Genomic DNA, 14,417 nt, shown 5'->3' with positions numbered 1-14,417 from the left:
GACAGAGAACTTTCCAAATCCAGAAATGTTCCTTCCTCACCACTCCATCACTAACATTAGCACTGGTTTTCTTTTGGGGATATATTTTCCAGGAAGAAACCAAGTTTTTAGCCATGTAGGAGAGTTCCTGTGAATACTCTGTAGAGAACTGAGCTGTATTGCAGGGTGAGTGCTGAGCGTCTAGCCTGGATCGCCCTCTAGCTATGTTATTTACTCCTTCACTGGAGCCTTGCAGGAGATGATTCAGATTCCTGTCAGCACAGTGACAAATGACTAAATCTCGGGCTTCCAAGGGTGACACTGGTAGTGTTAAATCTGTGAATGTCAGGGGTCTACTGTGGACCCCTCCCACCTACGGGTGTCTTCTCCCCCGGGCCCCTTTGTGGGCCAGACTTACTGCGTGGTCAAAGGCCACTGAGTTGATGACCATGAAGTTCTCCAAGTTGTACTTGTAGGGCGTATAATTCCCATGCCAGGCCACAACATTGAACGGGGAGACATCCTGATTAACAACAACAACAAAAAGGCAGGAAAGGGTGATTTTAGCATGTAATGCTTTTGTAGCTATGATTCCTCGGTTTGTACTTGGCATTACTGTCTCTTTTTTGATTTGATTCTGTTCTCATCATTTAATAATACCATCTTTGGGAAAAATATCACCCTGAATCATCTTGTGGTTGCTTCACATTCTCTCAAACTGTCCTCACTATGCCGCTAACCCTAGTCTTCTAGTTCATAAGCTGCAGCTGCTTCTGATCACATGTGCAGCACAAGCACAGCACATGCTCCAAGAAGTGCCTTTTCAACAATTTTAACACAATTGTGAGAATCTGTGGATGCCAGCAATTCTTTGACAATCTGGGCCACTGTCTGGGTTTCCAGTGCTGAGGGCAGGCACTTGGCTGTGACTGCTCTCTAGTTAACTGCTGCCCAGAGGAGATTCTGGTATATTCAGTGCCTGGGTTGGTGAGTGCAGGAAGGCTAGAAGGTCTCTAAGAGTTCCAGCCCTAGGGACTTAAGATTTCAGAGCAATCCTAAGGTGATGCTTCTTGGGTCTGCCCTGGGGTAAGAGAGGATCAGTGTTCTGTTATAGTAAGGTAGTTAGGCTAGGGAGTCCAGGTGATACAGTCTGTGAGATGGGAGAATGGATCAGTGGGGGCTCACACAGAGAATAACCCACACAGAGTCAATTTGGAAAGTGGAAACCCATGGAGCTGCTGGCTACCTCTAGAATGGTGATCCCCTATCAAATGTATGTCAAATATAATACAGGGAATAGTCACTTAAAAATGAATGTGAATGGCACAATTTTGTTCCTTTTTATGGCTAAGTAGTATTCCATAGTTAATTTTAAACACCAAACTAGTTGGTCTCTGCTGGTTAGCATACCTTCTAGATGCTGTCCAAAGAAAATAACATGCCTTAGCAAAATATAAGCAATAAGTTAAGTGGGCAAAAAATAAAGCAAATGAATAATAGTAAACAGAAGAGATCTTCGGATTATTTTTACTGTATGGTTACTTTATTCTACTATATTATATATCCAGTATATGAAGTAATAATGTATTATATTATAGATTATATATTGTTGTTTTTATTATTATCTATGCCTTTGCTTATCTCCTGAGTTTACCAGGCTGCTGCTATAAACGAAGTCAAACTAACTGAGTTCTGCTTGTTTTCTATCAATCGTTGCTTGTATTTGAAAATATGGCGACCACTGTTGAATATAAGTCTTAGATGAACTGCTATTAACTCATTTCCCTTTTCAGAACATATTGCCCTGCCTGTATATTATGTTTCCCCCACCATTTATAGAGACCTAGATATTGCGGGGTTTTTATTGCTTGATAAATAGAAAGAGCATGCCCTTTGGAGTCAGAAAGATATGGGTTTGAATGCTGATTCTGTCATTTACTGTGACATTTGGTAAGTTATCACCACCTGGCCTGTTTTCATGACTATAAATAAGGTAAGCAGCACCTTATTTGTAGTATCTTAGTGATGTGGTAAAGATGAAATAATATATGTAAATACTTAATACTAGCCTCAGCAATCAGAAGGTGCTTAATAACTATTCATTCCTTCCCCTGACTACAAACCTGCTTACTTTACCTGTTTGGCAGCAAACAGCTTGCCCTGGTATTTATTAATCACAGTGTAACCACCTGGCACTTGGTGATCTTCATACCAGGCAACAGGTATCAAGAAATCACGAGGATTGGCCAAACCATTGGCTCCTAGAACATAATGACCCAAAAGTCTTTTAGACACTTCTGAAATCACATAGGAAAGATGCCCACTGTTGCACAGAGAGAAAGGGCTTTCTTCCACATCAAAAGCTACTCCACAGTTTGCTTTCATTGTTCAAAGCCTCATTGGAATCCCAGTCTGATGCCTTTTAAGGAGGACTCAAGGAATTTGGTCAGAAAAAAATCATGAAAATATCACCATCATCATCACCAGCATTACATCCTAAAGTTGTAGAGTGAATATGGTTTATAAACATCTTACATGCATTATCTCATCACTACAGGGAAGGGAAGGGGAGGAGAGGAAGAGACTAGAAAAGAGGAAAGGGAAGATATGATAGAATACTAGATCTTTTTTTCCAAGAAAACTCTGATGACTCTAGAACTCATCTACAGTCCTTGAGAAAGAAAAGGTTACATACTGTAGCCCTAGGCGTGCCTCTGCTCCTCAGACAGAACTCAGAATCAACCCAAGCCTGAAAAACTGCTCTGCATCCTGACAATCTGTCTGCCACTGAGGGAGAGAGTATTTGGGACTTTCCTGCTTACCTTTGCTTTGTGAGTGTTCCCTCCAGAGAGAAAAAGATAAATCAAAAGACCAAAAATGAAAAACGTAAGTGCAAAAACATAATTTAACTCAGAGAGGAGAGACCTGGGGAGTGTTTCATCATTTACAGCTCCTGGGGTTTAAAAAAAAATGTCCCCAGCTGGTTAGTAAATTATATATATTTTCCAGAGGGTACATGTTCCATGGAACCCGGAGGCTCTGCTGGCTCTGGAGCAGCAGGAAGCCAGAGCAAAGTGGGAAGAGCGGGTAGAGAGCAGGATAACAGATGGCCCACCATGGCCCCACTGCCTCTCTGCTGCCTCTCACCTTCCTCTGATTATTTGGATCCCCCAGGGGAGTGACCAGAAGGCACATGCTGGCCTGTCCCTGGTTTGCTCTAAAAAAATCTGTTGACAAGGAAAGGGAAGAGCTGGGGGCTGTGGCCACCACCTTCAGCAAACATGCCAAAGATGGAACTGAGGGCCAATTTTTCCAACCACTCCTTTCACTCCCAGAGACGTTTTGAGAACAACCCCTCCTACCGCCTTCACTTCTCTCCTGCTCTCCTGTCTACAGCTTGCCAGAAGAATTGGGGATGGGGGACCTTGTTTCACTTTTGAAAGTTTTAATCTGCCTCGTGGAGGCTATGGTTTCTAGCTCCTTCACAGTACTGAGTGAGGTACGCTTTTTGAATCTCAAGTGTGTAGATTTTTTGGAGAATGCTCAGTAGAAATGTGAGATTCATAGACTGTATGTCTTTTAGTCCGTTTCCCCTTTCCATAGCCACATAGCCCCTACCATTGTTATGGCTTTTCCCATTTTATTGTCTACATACAAGCCACGCATTTAAGAACATGATCTTCCTTCTATCCACAAAACCCATTCCCACTTGTATGCTTTTTCTTAAGCTGATCTCTTTCCTCTTTATTTTCCCTCAACTTTCCATCAAGGATTAGTCAAATCTTATCTTTTCTATGAAGCTGTTACTGGAGACTTGGCCTACATCCTCTAGGGTATACTCTGTATAACCTGAACTCTACTACATATTGTTTTGCTCTCCAATGGTCTGTATACTATTCTAGAGAGAGATTTACCATGGGTTGGCTTGGATGGTTTTCTGTTATGCATGTATGTGATGGGAAGAAGCTTGTTCTATCCTTAATGTGGTTCCTGTCATTATGCTCAGCACAACATGGGAGCCAAGACAAGCTGAGGGACTGGTGCACTGACCAGCTAATTAATGAAGCTGTCATCTCATCAGATGGGTCAGCTATGCCACTTGGAGCCCCTGAAGTTAGAGGTCTGAAATAAGAAGTCTGCGATTGCTCGAGGAGCTCTAGTATGTTCTGAAATTCCCAGCTACACTTGGCCTAGGGAAGAAGTTGTCTAGAGAGGAAAGTTGAAGTTTGAGTGAGATAAAGAGGGGAGATGGATGTTTAACTTTCATGCAATTATCTGTGTCCTATATTTTAAGTCAGGCTTAGAAGCTTGCATTGAAGATTTACCAATCGGTCCCAGGTCAGGCAACTCAAAGTGGACACCGTAGACCTCCAGGATGTAGCCCCTGGTCTCCTCGAAAACATCTATGCTGAACCGCATTCCTCTCTGGAACAGAAGTAAACACTGGTGTGCTCTCCCAAATTATACCTGTAGTTGTAAAGAAGCTGCCCAAGAGCCATAGCCAGCCTCACCTGCACAAGTAATTATGTAGCCTGTTGAACTATGTTGGAGAGGTGACCAGCTCAAAGAGGAGGTAGAAAGAAAAATGTAACTTCTAATCACATCTGTGACCCAAACCAATTCTAGTCTACTCTCTCACTGGGTTCATAGATAACAGTGCCCTGACTAAGCCAAATTTTAAAGAAATCCATCTTCACCGCTTTCCAACCCCACCAGGGCCTTATCCAGAGTGTGTATAAATATTTAGGAAAGTGAATTGACAATGTTCTTTGCTTTGTGATTGTGTGCTATTTTAAAACAAAGTAGGGGGCTTCCCTGGTGGCGCAGTGGTTAAGAATCCACCTGCCAATGCAGGGGACATGGGTTCGAGCCCTGGTCTGGGAAGATCCCACATGCCACGGAGCAACAAAGCCCGTGTGCCACAACTACTGAGCCTGCACTCCAGAGCCCACGAGCCACAACTACCGAGCCCACGTGCCACAGCTACTGAAGCCCGTGTGCCTAGAGCCTGTCCTCCACAACAAGAGAAGGCACCACAATGAGCAGCCCATGCACCGTGATGAAGAGTAGCTCCCGCTAGACACAACTAGAGAAAGCCCACACGCAACGAAGACCCAACACAGCCTAACTAACTAACTAAACTAACTAACTAAATAAATACAATAAATTTGAAAAAAGAAATAAAACAAAGTAGGCACACAAGTCTAGTTACCCTTCTGCACAGGGAGCCTTCTGTATAACTCAAACTCCCTCCCCATTGCCCAGACATGACAGAGAAATTTTAGAGTTGGAAATAGCAGCAGTTGCAACATCAGATTGCTCCCAAATTAGGGAGAAGCAGGGAGAGGGGGACACATCACCAACCTGAATGACGCATATCTCGTTGGGCTGAACAAGCATCTTGCCAAACTCGGTGTAAATGAGAAGTTTCCCTTTCTGGGGAACTAACAAAAAAGACAGGGTGGCAGTGAGTAGCTCTTTTCATGTGAGAACGACTTCATGAAGAGTAAAAGGCTTAAGGGCTGCATTTGCTTTTTCATTCCAAATGAAAAGTACTTTATTGAGTTTTATGGGGGAATATGACAGAATGGACAACTTAGATTAGCTATTTTACTATCTAGAAAAACATGAATGGAAAAATTAACTGCTTTTTTCTTCTTTTCTTTAGTTGCCAGGTAAGGAGCTTGTATTTGCACAATTCTGTGGCTTGACCAGAAAGAGCAGAAGAAATAAGATGGAAAAAGATCCATTTCTGATAGTTCCAGCAGAATGCTGGCATTTGCATGTCTACTGTCTACATCAAAATGTTCACTCCAGAATATCAGTACTAAAACCATCGAAAAAGAATGGGAAGACCAGAGAAATCCCTACTAGACTTTCCATCTTGATGGTCTCATGAAAATTTGTATTTATATTGCAGATATCAATGACAGATGGTCTTTTCTTGGGTGAGTGTGAAGGCAAATAGAGTTATCTTAACAAGTTAATTACATGTTGGTATTACTCTTCATTTCTTTTCAGCTGCCCAGATCTCCCAGATCAGAAAGGCCCAGAAGAAACGAGCAAAGACAGGGAGACCAGGAAATAGAGTAGGGGCTTGGGGGTACACAAAGAATCTTTTCCAGACCTCCAATTGCCTTTACACCTCAGTCTGTAGACTGCACTAAATAAGACAGATTGAAAGGAAAGTCATATGTATACAATTAAAAAGTAGCTTATGACTAGGGATCAATTACCAATGAAAGGGTCTGAAATCTTTAAAACTTACCAATCAAGAAGTCTCCATCTGAACTGTAAAAGCATCTGAAACATGTAGAATAATTCCTATGATTTTCAGTTTTAACACTGTCCAGGCAAATTAATTCACTGCACAAATTATTGCTCAGTACCTGGTATGTGCCAGGCTTAGTGCTGGGTGTAAAATGATGAGCAAAATGACCCTATCTCTGCCCTCATGGAGCCTTAGAGTCTAGTAGGAAGTCAGACAGCAATCCAACAATTACAGAACCATATCATCATAAACTGTAATTGCACTGTGAATGTCACGTTCAGGGGACTGAAAGAATAATGAACCTGATCTAGTCTGAGGAGGCAGCCAAGGCTTCCCTGAAGGGGGAATGTCTGACCTGAGATTTGAAGAAATCATCTAGGCAAGGGGCTTGGGGATGGGATGGGGGTGGGGTGGGGAGAACATTCCAGGCAGAAGGAACAGCACAGGCACCTGCTCTGAGGCAGGAAGGCACATGGCAGGTAGAAAGAACTGAATGAAGGTTAATGTAGCTCAGGTAGACAGACAGGAGGAGTCTGATATGACGCTGGACTCCGAGGGACATCTCCAGTGCCTTGTCATAGGGCCGTGATCTTGGCCCTGATTCATGGCTCAGAGAAGTTAAATGACTTGTCCTAGGTTGCTCAGCCAGGAAGAATGGATTGGGCTTTGGACACAACAGTCTGGTTCTGAAGGTAGTGTGCAAAACTGCTATGATATTCTGCTTCCCAAATAAAAGGCAAAAATGACTTTTATGTAAGTGTTTCTGATTGAAAAAAAATCTAATATGTAAGTTCTTTTATTTAGGATCTTTAAGCTTACGCAAAGTTATTAGCTGAAGCCAAAGTCTGCCACCAACAGGTAGCCCTAATGGCTGCTCATACTGTATGACTTTGGACTCAAGAACAGCCCTGGGGAACCTTAGAAGTTAAGGATATTCTGACTCAAACCTAATTATAGTCAAGGTTTGAGTCAGAATACTTAAACTACTCCTGATTTCAGTGCTCCATTGTCCCTTTTCTATTTGCATTGTTATGTGACATTCTTATTTATGCCACAGAAGTCAGTCAAAATAGAAATGCTCATTTATTGTCATTATTTTCAAATGTATATCAAGGTTGCTCTGGGGTAAAAAAAAAAAGAAAAAGTAACAAAAACAACAAACAAGCCTTCACCCTCTTGCCAGTAGCTCTTGGGGAAGGGGGCTCTCGTGCCATAGCTCTGAGCCACTTACCTGTTCCCCATGGAGGTGTTGCAGAGGAAAATGTGGACAGCAAGCCCATTGTTAGACCTGATGTCTCCAGCTCCACACAAGGTGTGCAGGCCCTGGGAGAGACCCGCACGAGAGGGAAAGGTGAATGAGGCCAGCCCTCCCACTGGTCCCTGAGAGTCATGTGGCAAATTCTACTAGGGTCTTCCCTTTGGGACCAGGCTGCCTCTGGGGAACCCAGAATTTCCTGACTTATGTTTTGTAGATGGTGGCTCACCCTCATTGCCAGGCATGGCCCTAGATCTAGATTGTCTTAATGGCTCCATCAGAGTTGACCTTACAGAGCATCAATTCATTACTTGGCATTTTATCAGTTTGGTGCTTAAGATCAACCTGAAGGAGAGTTTCCTTTGGAGGTAAAATCAGGCATCTAGGAGGCTTGGGCAGGAGAGTTGCAGCATTAAGGACCAATTAATGCCCCTCAAATATACATTACCATGTGGGTAGCCCTCTGCTTATGAAAAAGGGTCAGCCCTAATTGTTCCAGAACAGGGTAAAGTATTCTGACCAACTGTAATGCTCTCTGCTAAAAACCCACAGTCCCAAAGACTTTAACACATGGGCCTTCCCGAAAGGAGGGAGCTCTGTCCCTCCAGATATCTATAATTCATCCAGAGTGAGGGATTTCTTTTTATATTTTAACTCAACTTGCAAGTTTGGGGCCTATTTAGATGAGCCCACACAGGGCTTGGAGCACTTAATATGATAAAGAATTCAACATGGAACAAACAATTTGGCCTAAGGCTGGGCACCTGGACTCTCCTTAAGTAAGCTATGAGCTGAGGCTGGTGTACAGAACCCTCCACTTCTTTGAGCCACACCTCCTTGTAGTTCCCAGCCTCTCCCCTATATATGCTTTGTTCTGAGCACAGGTGTTCCAATACTCCCAGCACCTGTAACTACCAAGCAGAACTTCTAATCAGCATTGTGCTAACTAGAGTTGCCACCCTGAGTCAATGCTATTCTAGCCCAGGGATCCATTTTGGGGAGTTCATGAAATTGGATGGGGAAAAAAAATTATATATGTATTTCACTAATCTCTGACTGAAATTTATCATTTCCTTCAATTAACGTGAATGTAAGCAACAAACCACAGCAGTTTTAGAAGTGCCTGTAAACTTGTACTGATAGAAACCATAGATGCTTTTATATCACATTACAGTCGTTACAGATATCCCAAAATATCATTTATGCTCATACTTTTAATAACCATAGTTATTAGATCTTTTCATAGATCTTGTGATTTAGTGCATTAAGAACGTAGCATATATATTACTATAAACCAAACCAAATTTGCTATTTTAATATTTTTACCACTGTATTTCAATATAATTGGCTTCTTTGTAATTTTATGTAATTTATTTTATGCATTTAAAAACACAGGCTTGGGAGACACAAGAGGGAAGAGATATGGGAACATATGTATACGTATAACTGATTCACTTTGTTGTAAAGCAGAAACTAACACAGCATTGTAAAGCAATTATATTCCAATAAAGATGTTAAAAAAATGAATTAAAAAAATAAAAAACAAACAATAAAACCCCCACAGGCTTAAAAATTTAAAAATAAAATAAAATAAAATAAAAACACAGGCTTCCAGACTTTCAAAGGAGTCCATGGAACAAAAAGGCTCAGAACCCGTGTTCTAGCCAGGAACAAAGAAACGTGAAGTAGGTAAATGCCCAATTTCCATTGGCTGTTTGGAGATGTTGTAAATAGCTCACAAGTGCCCTTTGGTGTCAGTGGCCATATAGTGCCTGTACGTAAGACATCCCTCTACCAGCCCCAAAAGCAGAGGCAGGTGGTACTATGTCTCCTGCCTGCCTCCAAGGCTGCTTCTGCTTGGCATCCAGCCTGCAAATGGCTGGATCACTCACCGAAGAAGAGAGTGGTGGGCAGGTGTGGATAGTATTGACTTACTTACACTCACGAAGTCCACTTTCTTCTGAGAGGATTTTGGAATCTCAAATGGTTTCCATCTCAGCTGGAAAAGAAATACACATACAGAAAAATTATTTCACAAGGGGAAACCATAGACTTTCTCAATAAATAGCATGAAAAAGGACAGCTGCTCACTCTGTGAGGCTCTGACTACTTGTGATTTTGTTATTTTCAATTTAATAATTATCCATCATTTCCTTAAAGGGGCTCAGTTGGGTTCTGTGTGTGTATGCAGGGTGTATGTTTGTGTTGTGTGTGAATGTTTAACCTATATGTATATATATTATCTTCATTCCTTAGCATTTTAAATTACAAAAATAAAAAATCATTGCTTCCTATTTCAGAAGCTATTTCTTTTAACATTTTGCTCTGGCACATCAGTGAGTTTTGACTGATGATGCTTTTTATGCTATTTATAATCAGCTCCCTTTCCTGGTGTGCCAGCCTCTCTGTGTGGGCTCCTGACACTGCAGGGGAAGGCTCTACTTCTTACTTCCAGCCCTTGGAGTTTTGAATTATTTCATTAAGAGAAAGAAAAAGCACCCAGCTGAGATTGGATTTGGTAAATGCAGTACCAGGTTCAGTTTCTTCACCAAACCCCGTGTTTGTCCCCAGGCTGCCTGCCGGTTCAGTTTAAATCACAACAATCTTTAATTTAATAATGAGATGATCTAAGCAAGTAGGAAATAAAATCAGCAGGTCTGAGCCCCACTAGAAGTGTCAGCCCAGCACTTATTAATCAACTTGGCTGTGGGCCTGACCCAGGCAGTCTGGCAGCTGATAAACCCAGCAGCCTCAGGACATCTCAAGGAGTGACCTGCACCCCAAGGGCTGGCTCCACTGGCTGCAGTGCCTGGTCAAGGCAGGCCCTCCAGAGGGTCATGAGACTCAGCTCATTCTGTAGTCCAGAGATGCAGCTGGGTGGGAAAGGAAGCAGCACGTGGAAAAGGCAGCGCTGGGATGATCCTGCTTCTCTGATGTACACAGTCAGGCAGCAGCCTTTATTTCTTAAAAGCAAAGCAGGAGTATCACGTTCTGGGACTACTTTAAAAGAATGTAAGATGTTGACTTGAAAAACATTGTTGAAGTCATGCTTCAGAAAGAAGGAAAAGGTTTAGAACTAATTCCACTGGGGATGATATTTCCTGGGGGGAGTGTGGGGAACCTGAGACAAAGGATCTAGGAAAGGGTTTCTCAACTCTGGCACTGTTGACGTTTTGTGTCAGACAATTCTTCGTTGCAGGGGCTGTCCTGTGCATTGCAGGATGTTTAGCAGCATCCCTGACCTCTACTCACTGGATGCTGAAAGCACTCCCCCAAGTTATAACAGCCAAAAACGTCTCCAGACATTGTCAGATGTCACCTGGGGGACAAATATTCCCTGGTCGAGCACCACTGACCTAGGAGGATATTTCCCTGACATCAGCCAGGGCCACAGCTAAGCACTGCTGGCTTTTTGAAGGGGGTTTTGGTTTACCATGAACCATTACCTGCTGCTTCCCTGTTTAGTAGCAGCACAGAGTTTGTACACCCGGGAAGATTGTCTGGAAGATAATACTACTTAGAATCTTGGTTCTAAGAGGAGTCATCATTCTAGATTTCCCACTGGAAAGGATTTAAGTATCGAATCAATGGTTACCTGGGCAACCTTTTAGATCTATCCAGAGATTCTAAACCCTGGCAAGCCATGAGAATCACCCAGAGAGTCTTTGAGACCCCAAAAGAAATTAAATAGAATCTTAATTCTGATTGAGAAGGTAGGGTTCAGGCATCAGTATTTTATAAAAGTTCTGTCTTATAAAAACACTTTAATGTGAAGCTATGGTTTAAGAATCAGCACACCCAACCCAGAGAGCCTGTGATTTTTGTATTGCTGTTCATGTTCATGTTCAGATAAGTCCACTTAGTCAACCAACCAATCAGTCAATCAACTAAATTGTATCTAGGGCCAGTTACCAAATAGCAAGGATGTTTAAATAATACAAGTCTAAGGCTTTCCAAACCTAAGGGAAAAAGAAGAGCAAGAAAAGAGAGACAAGAAAGAAAAAAAGAGAAATAAAGAAAAGGGAGCAAATAAGCGAGGGAGAATCCCAGTAATAGGAAAGCACTACCTTGTTTGTTGCACCAAGGCTGAAACTGAGCAGGACCCTGGAGGGCCCTCCCAGGTGTCCCCTGTTTCTTGTTTGTAGAAAAAAAAAAAAAAGGCTTTAATTTGCTAGGCCTTCTCTGAGTTCCAAAGAGCAGGCTCAAGCATTTAATAGGAAGAGAGAGTCACAGGACTCCTGGTTCCTCCTCAAGGGATACACATATCTGTATCTGATGCATACCTTTGAGTTGTTCTGCAGAAAATAAGACCCCTACGCAGTGGAAGATGGTGACTATATGCTGACAACAAGCACTTAGACCCCAGACTGGTTGGAACCAGAAGGTTGAGATTCCAGAGACATCACTGTGTTACCTCACCACCAACCAATCAGAAGAAAGTCACACACCCTGCAGTCCTCACCCCAAATTTTGCCTTTAAAAACTCTTCCCCAGAAATCATCATGAAGTTTGGCCCTTTTGAGCATGAGCCACCTTTTCTCCTTGTTTGGCCCTTGCAATAAATCTTTCTCTGCTCCAAATTCTGACATCTCATTTTGTTTACCCTCACTGTGCATCAGGTACATGAACTTGGGTTTGACAGCAAGACAGCACCTTTGTAGATCTTCCTTAAATTAAAAATACCTGTTGTGGGTAGAAATAAAGTCCTGGCCCCTAGAGAAGAGGTTGGTACATTTGGAACAGGAAAGACTGAACCAGAGAGGCCAATGGGTTGGTTTGGTTAGGTTTCTGCTGGTCAGTTTTTCAAAGTCTTCTGTAGCACATCAGTCATGAGGAGAGAGAGCCTAGAGTGGAAGGTGGAAGGGTACCTAAATGATGATGTAGGTAACATGCCTTCAATAGGGCCCACATCCTGGATGAGGCGGTGGTGTTGAAGAACCTTCTCTAATGCAAAAGGTGATGCCCTTCAGATGATGGAGATGGTATAGGGAAAGGAGTAATTTATCTGTGAGTCTGATGGCAGAGGATTGTGCAGGACCTATACTCAGCATATCATGAACAATAATAAAGACCCCAAAGTAGTCCTGATAAACCCAGTGCACACAAGAAGAAGCCAACTTTGAGTCTTCAGGTAAGAGATTTGGGTCAAGAGTTTTGGTGCAATATCATGTTGAATGTAAGGAGGGAAATTTGAGGAGAGGACAAACAGGAAGAGGCTACGGAGTGGAGAGTGGAAACATCTCCTGCTAAAGCCAGATGTTCAGACTAACTGCATGCTATGGAGCAGTAACCCTCTGATCCAAGGCCAGCCCAAGGGGACTGTGCACTGGGCTGAGCCAGGAGACCTGGGTTCTGCTTCTGCCTCTGCTCCTATTTACTCTGTGACTTCTGGCAAGTCACTGGATGCTTATTAACTGATTTAATTCTATAACTTTTTAACAGTTAATTCTGTTTATATTATATATTATTGCTAAAGAAACCCCCACACAGAATTCAGTTATTAACATTTCAGAAACAATGAAATCAGTTGAAGTACCCAATACAATGTCTTGACTATAGTGGATATAAATATATTTGTATTGAATGATTGAATGAATGAACAAATATAAGACACTGAGAACATTGCTAATATCTCAAAGAACAAGATTAAAGCAAATTTTTGGAAGTCAAAATGACATTCAGGCAATAGCAAGTAAATTGACAAATGTTTCTAAAAGTCCTGAGATTGTTTCTAAAATATAAGTCAGTTCTTTATACATGTGAAAACCCCTCAGTTCTTCCATATCCTTTCTGATTTTCTGCCCAGTTGTTCTATCAACTGTTGAGAGAGAGGTGTTGATGTCTCCAACTATAATTGTGGATTAACTCTGTTTCTCCTTTCAGTTCTATCATTGCTTCACATATTTTGCAGCTGTGGTCTGCAAATTCTATTCGAAAATAAACTCTTACTTACTAGAAGTGAGATGGTCAAAAATAATTTGGAAAGCATCTTCAACAGAGACTAAAGTTAGAATTAAAAATTCTTTAAGGTTACCAAAGGAGTAGGAGAATCAGTGGCAATATTTAATGATCAGGATTTGAAATTCATGCTCAGGGATGTAAATGAAACCAAAGAATTGGACTCAGTATTTCCAAAGTCAGAAGATTGCGAGGTGTACTGGATGATCTGAGTATTACTTTCAACACTACGTGAGATTCCCTCCAAAGCTGCCTTGGACTCAACTAGATTGGATGAGTTGGATACTCTCAACAACATTGGTGGGCTAGAGGTAGACATATCATTAGAAGTTGATAACATCTATCCCAGATTTTGGAAGTAACTTGTAGATGCTTTTGTGATCATAATATGCAAACAGTTGTTAGCAGCAGCTATGGCTAGGAGAGGTCCAGAGTAATGCACTACAGTGAGTTTCAGCCCAGACTAGGAAAGATGGGACAGGGGGATAAAATAAAACAGTGGCACATTAAATTCTTCAGCAAATCTAGAATTTGAGGAAAAAGGCAACATAATTTATGTGGAGAGAAATCAGGCTTTGAGTGACTCTTTGGCGGTCTTAGAGGTAACAGGTAAGAGCACAGGTAAGGAAGATTCAAATCACTGTACTTTGTTTAGACTTTTAAAAGTCTTTCATGAGAAGACAAAAAAAGATGAGCCAGCATAGTATTTAGATGACATTTTTTCATGGATAGAAACCTGGATTCCTATTTGACCTTGCCCTTGAGGGTAAAGCTAAGGGCTTTATATCCATTATTCAGCACCCAGAGCATGAAACATAGTAGTCATTCAATAAATATTTGTTGGATGACATTTAATTCTCACAACAACCCTCTAAGGCTCCCATAATTATTATCTCTATTTTAGAGTGACAAAACTAATGGTTTAGAGCAGTTAAGTTTTCTTTACTAAGAAAT

General features: G+C 41.8%; 1 protein-coding gene across 1 annotated transcript in view; it reads right to left on the bottom strand.

The window, feature by feature from the left end:
• Nucleotides 1-14,417, bottom strand: part of HGD (homogentisate 1,2-dioxygenase) — a 43,600-nt gene that overhangs the window by 10,014 nt on the left and 19,169 nt on the right. The window contains exons 5-11 of the mRNA XM_059065423.2: nt 9,445-9,504; nt 7,482-7,573; nt 6,248-6,282; nt 5,344-5,423; nt 4,305-4,404; nt 2,116-2,240; nt 398-502 (exon numbers count right to left, since the gene is read on the bottom strand). Coding sequence (XP_058921406.1) covers nt 398-502; nt 2,116-2,240; nt 4,305-4,404; nt 5,344-5,423; nt 6,248-6,282; nt 7,482-7,573; nt 9,445-9,504 — 597 coding nt within the window. The remainder of the gene's footprint in view (nt 1-397; nt 503-2,115; nt 2,241-4,304; nt 4,405-5,343; nt 5,424-6,247; nt 6,283-7,481; nt 7,574-9,444; nt 9,505-14,417) is intronic.

The sequence above is a fragment of the Kogia breviceps genome, chromosome 5, assembly GCF_026419965.1.
Source record: "Kogia breviceps isolate mKogBre1 chromosome 5, mKogBre1 haplotype 1, whole genome shotgun sequence".
NCBI lineage: Eukaryota > Metazoa > Chordata > Mammalia > Artiodactyla > Physeteridae > Kogia > Kogia breviceps.
Note: the sequence above shows the minus strand (reverse complement) of the source record. Positions and strands in the feature narration are given on the sequence as shown.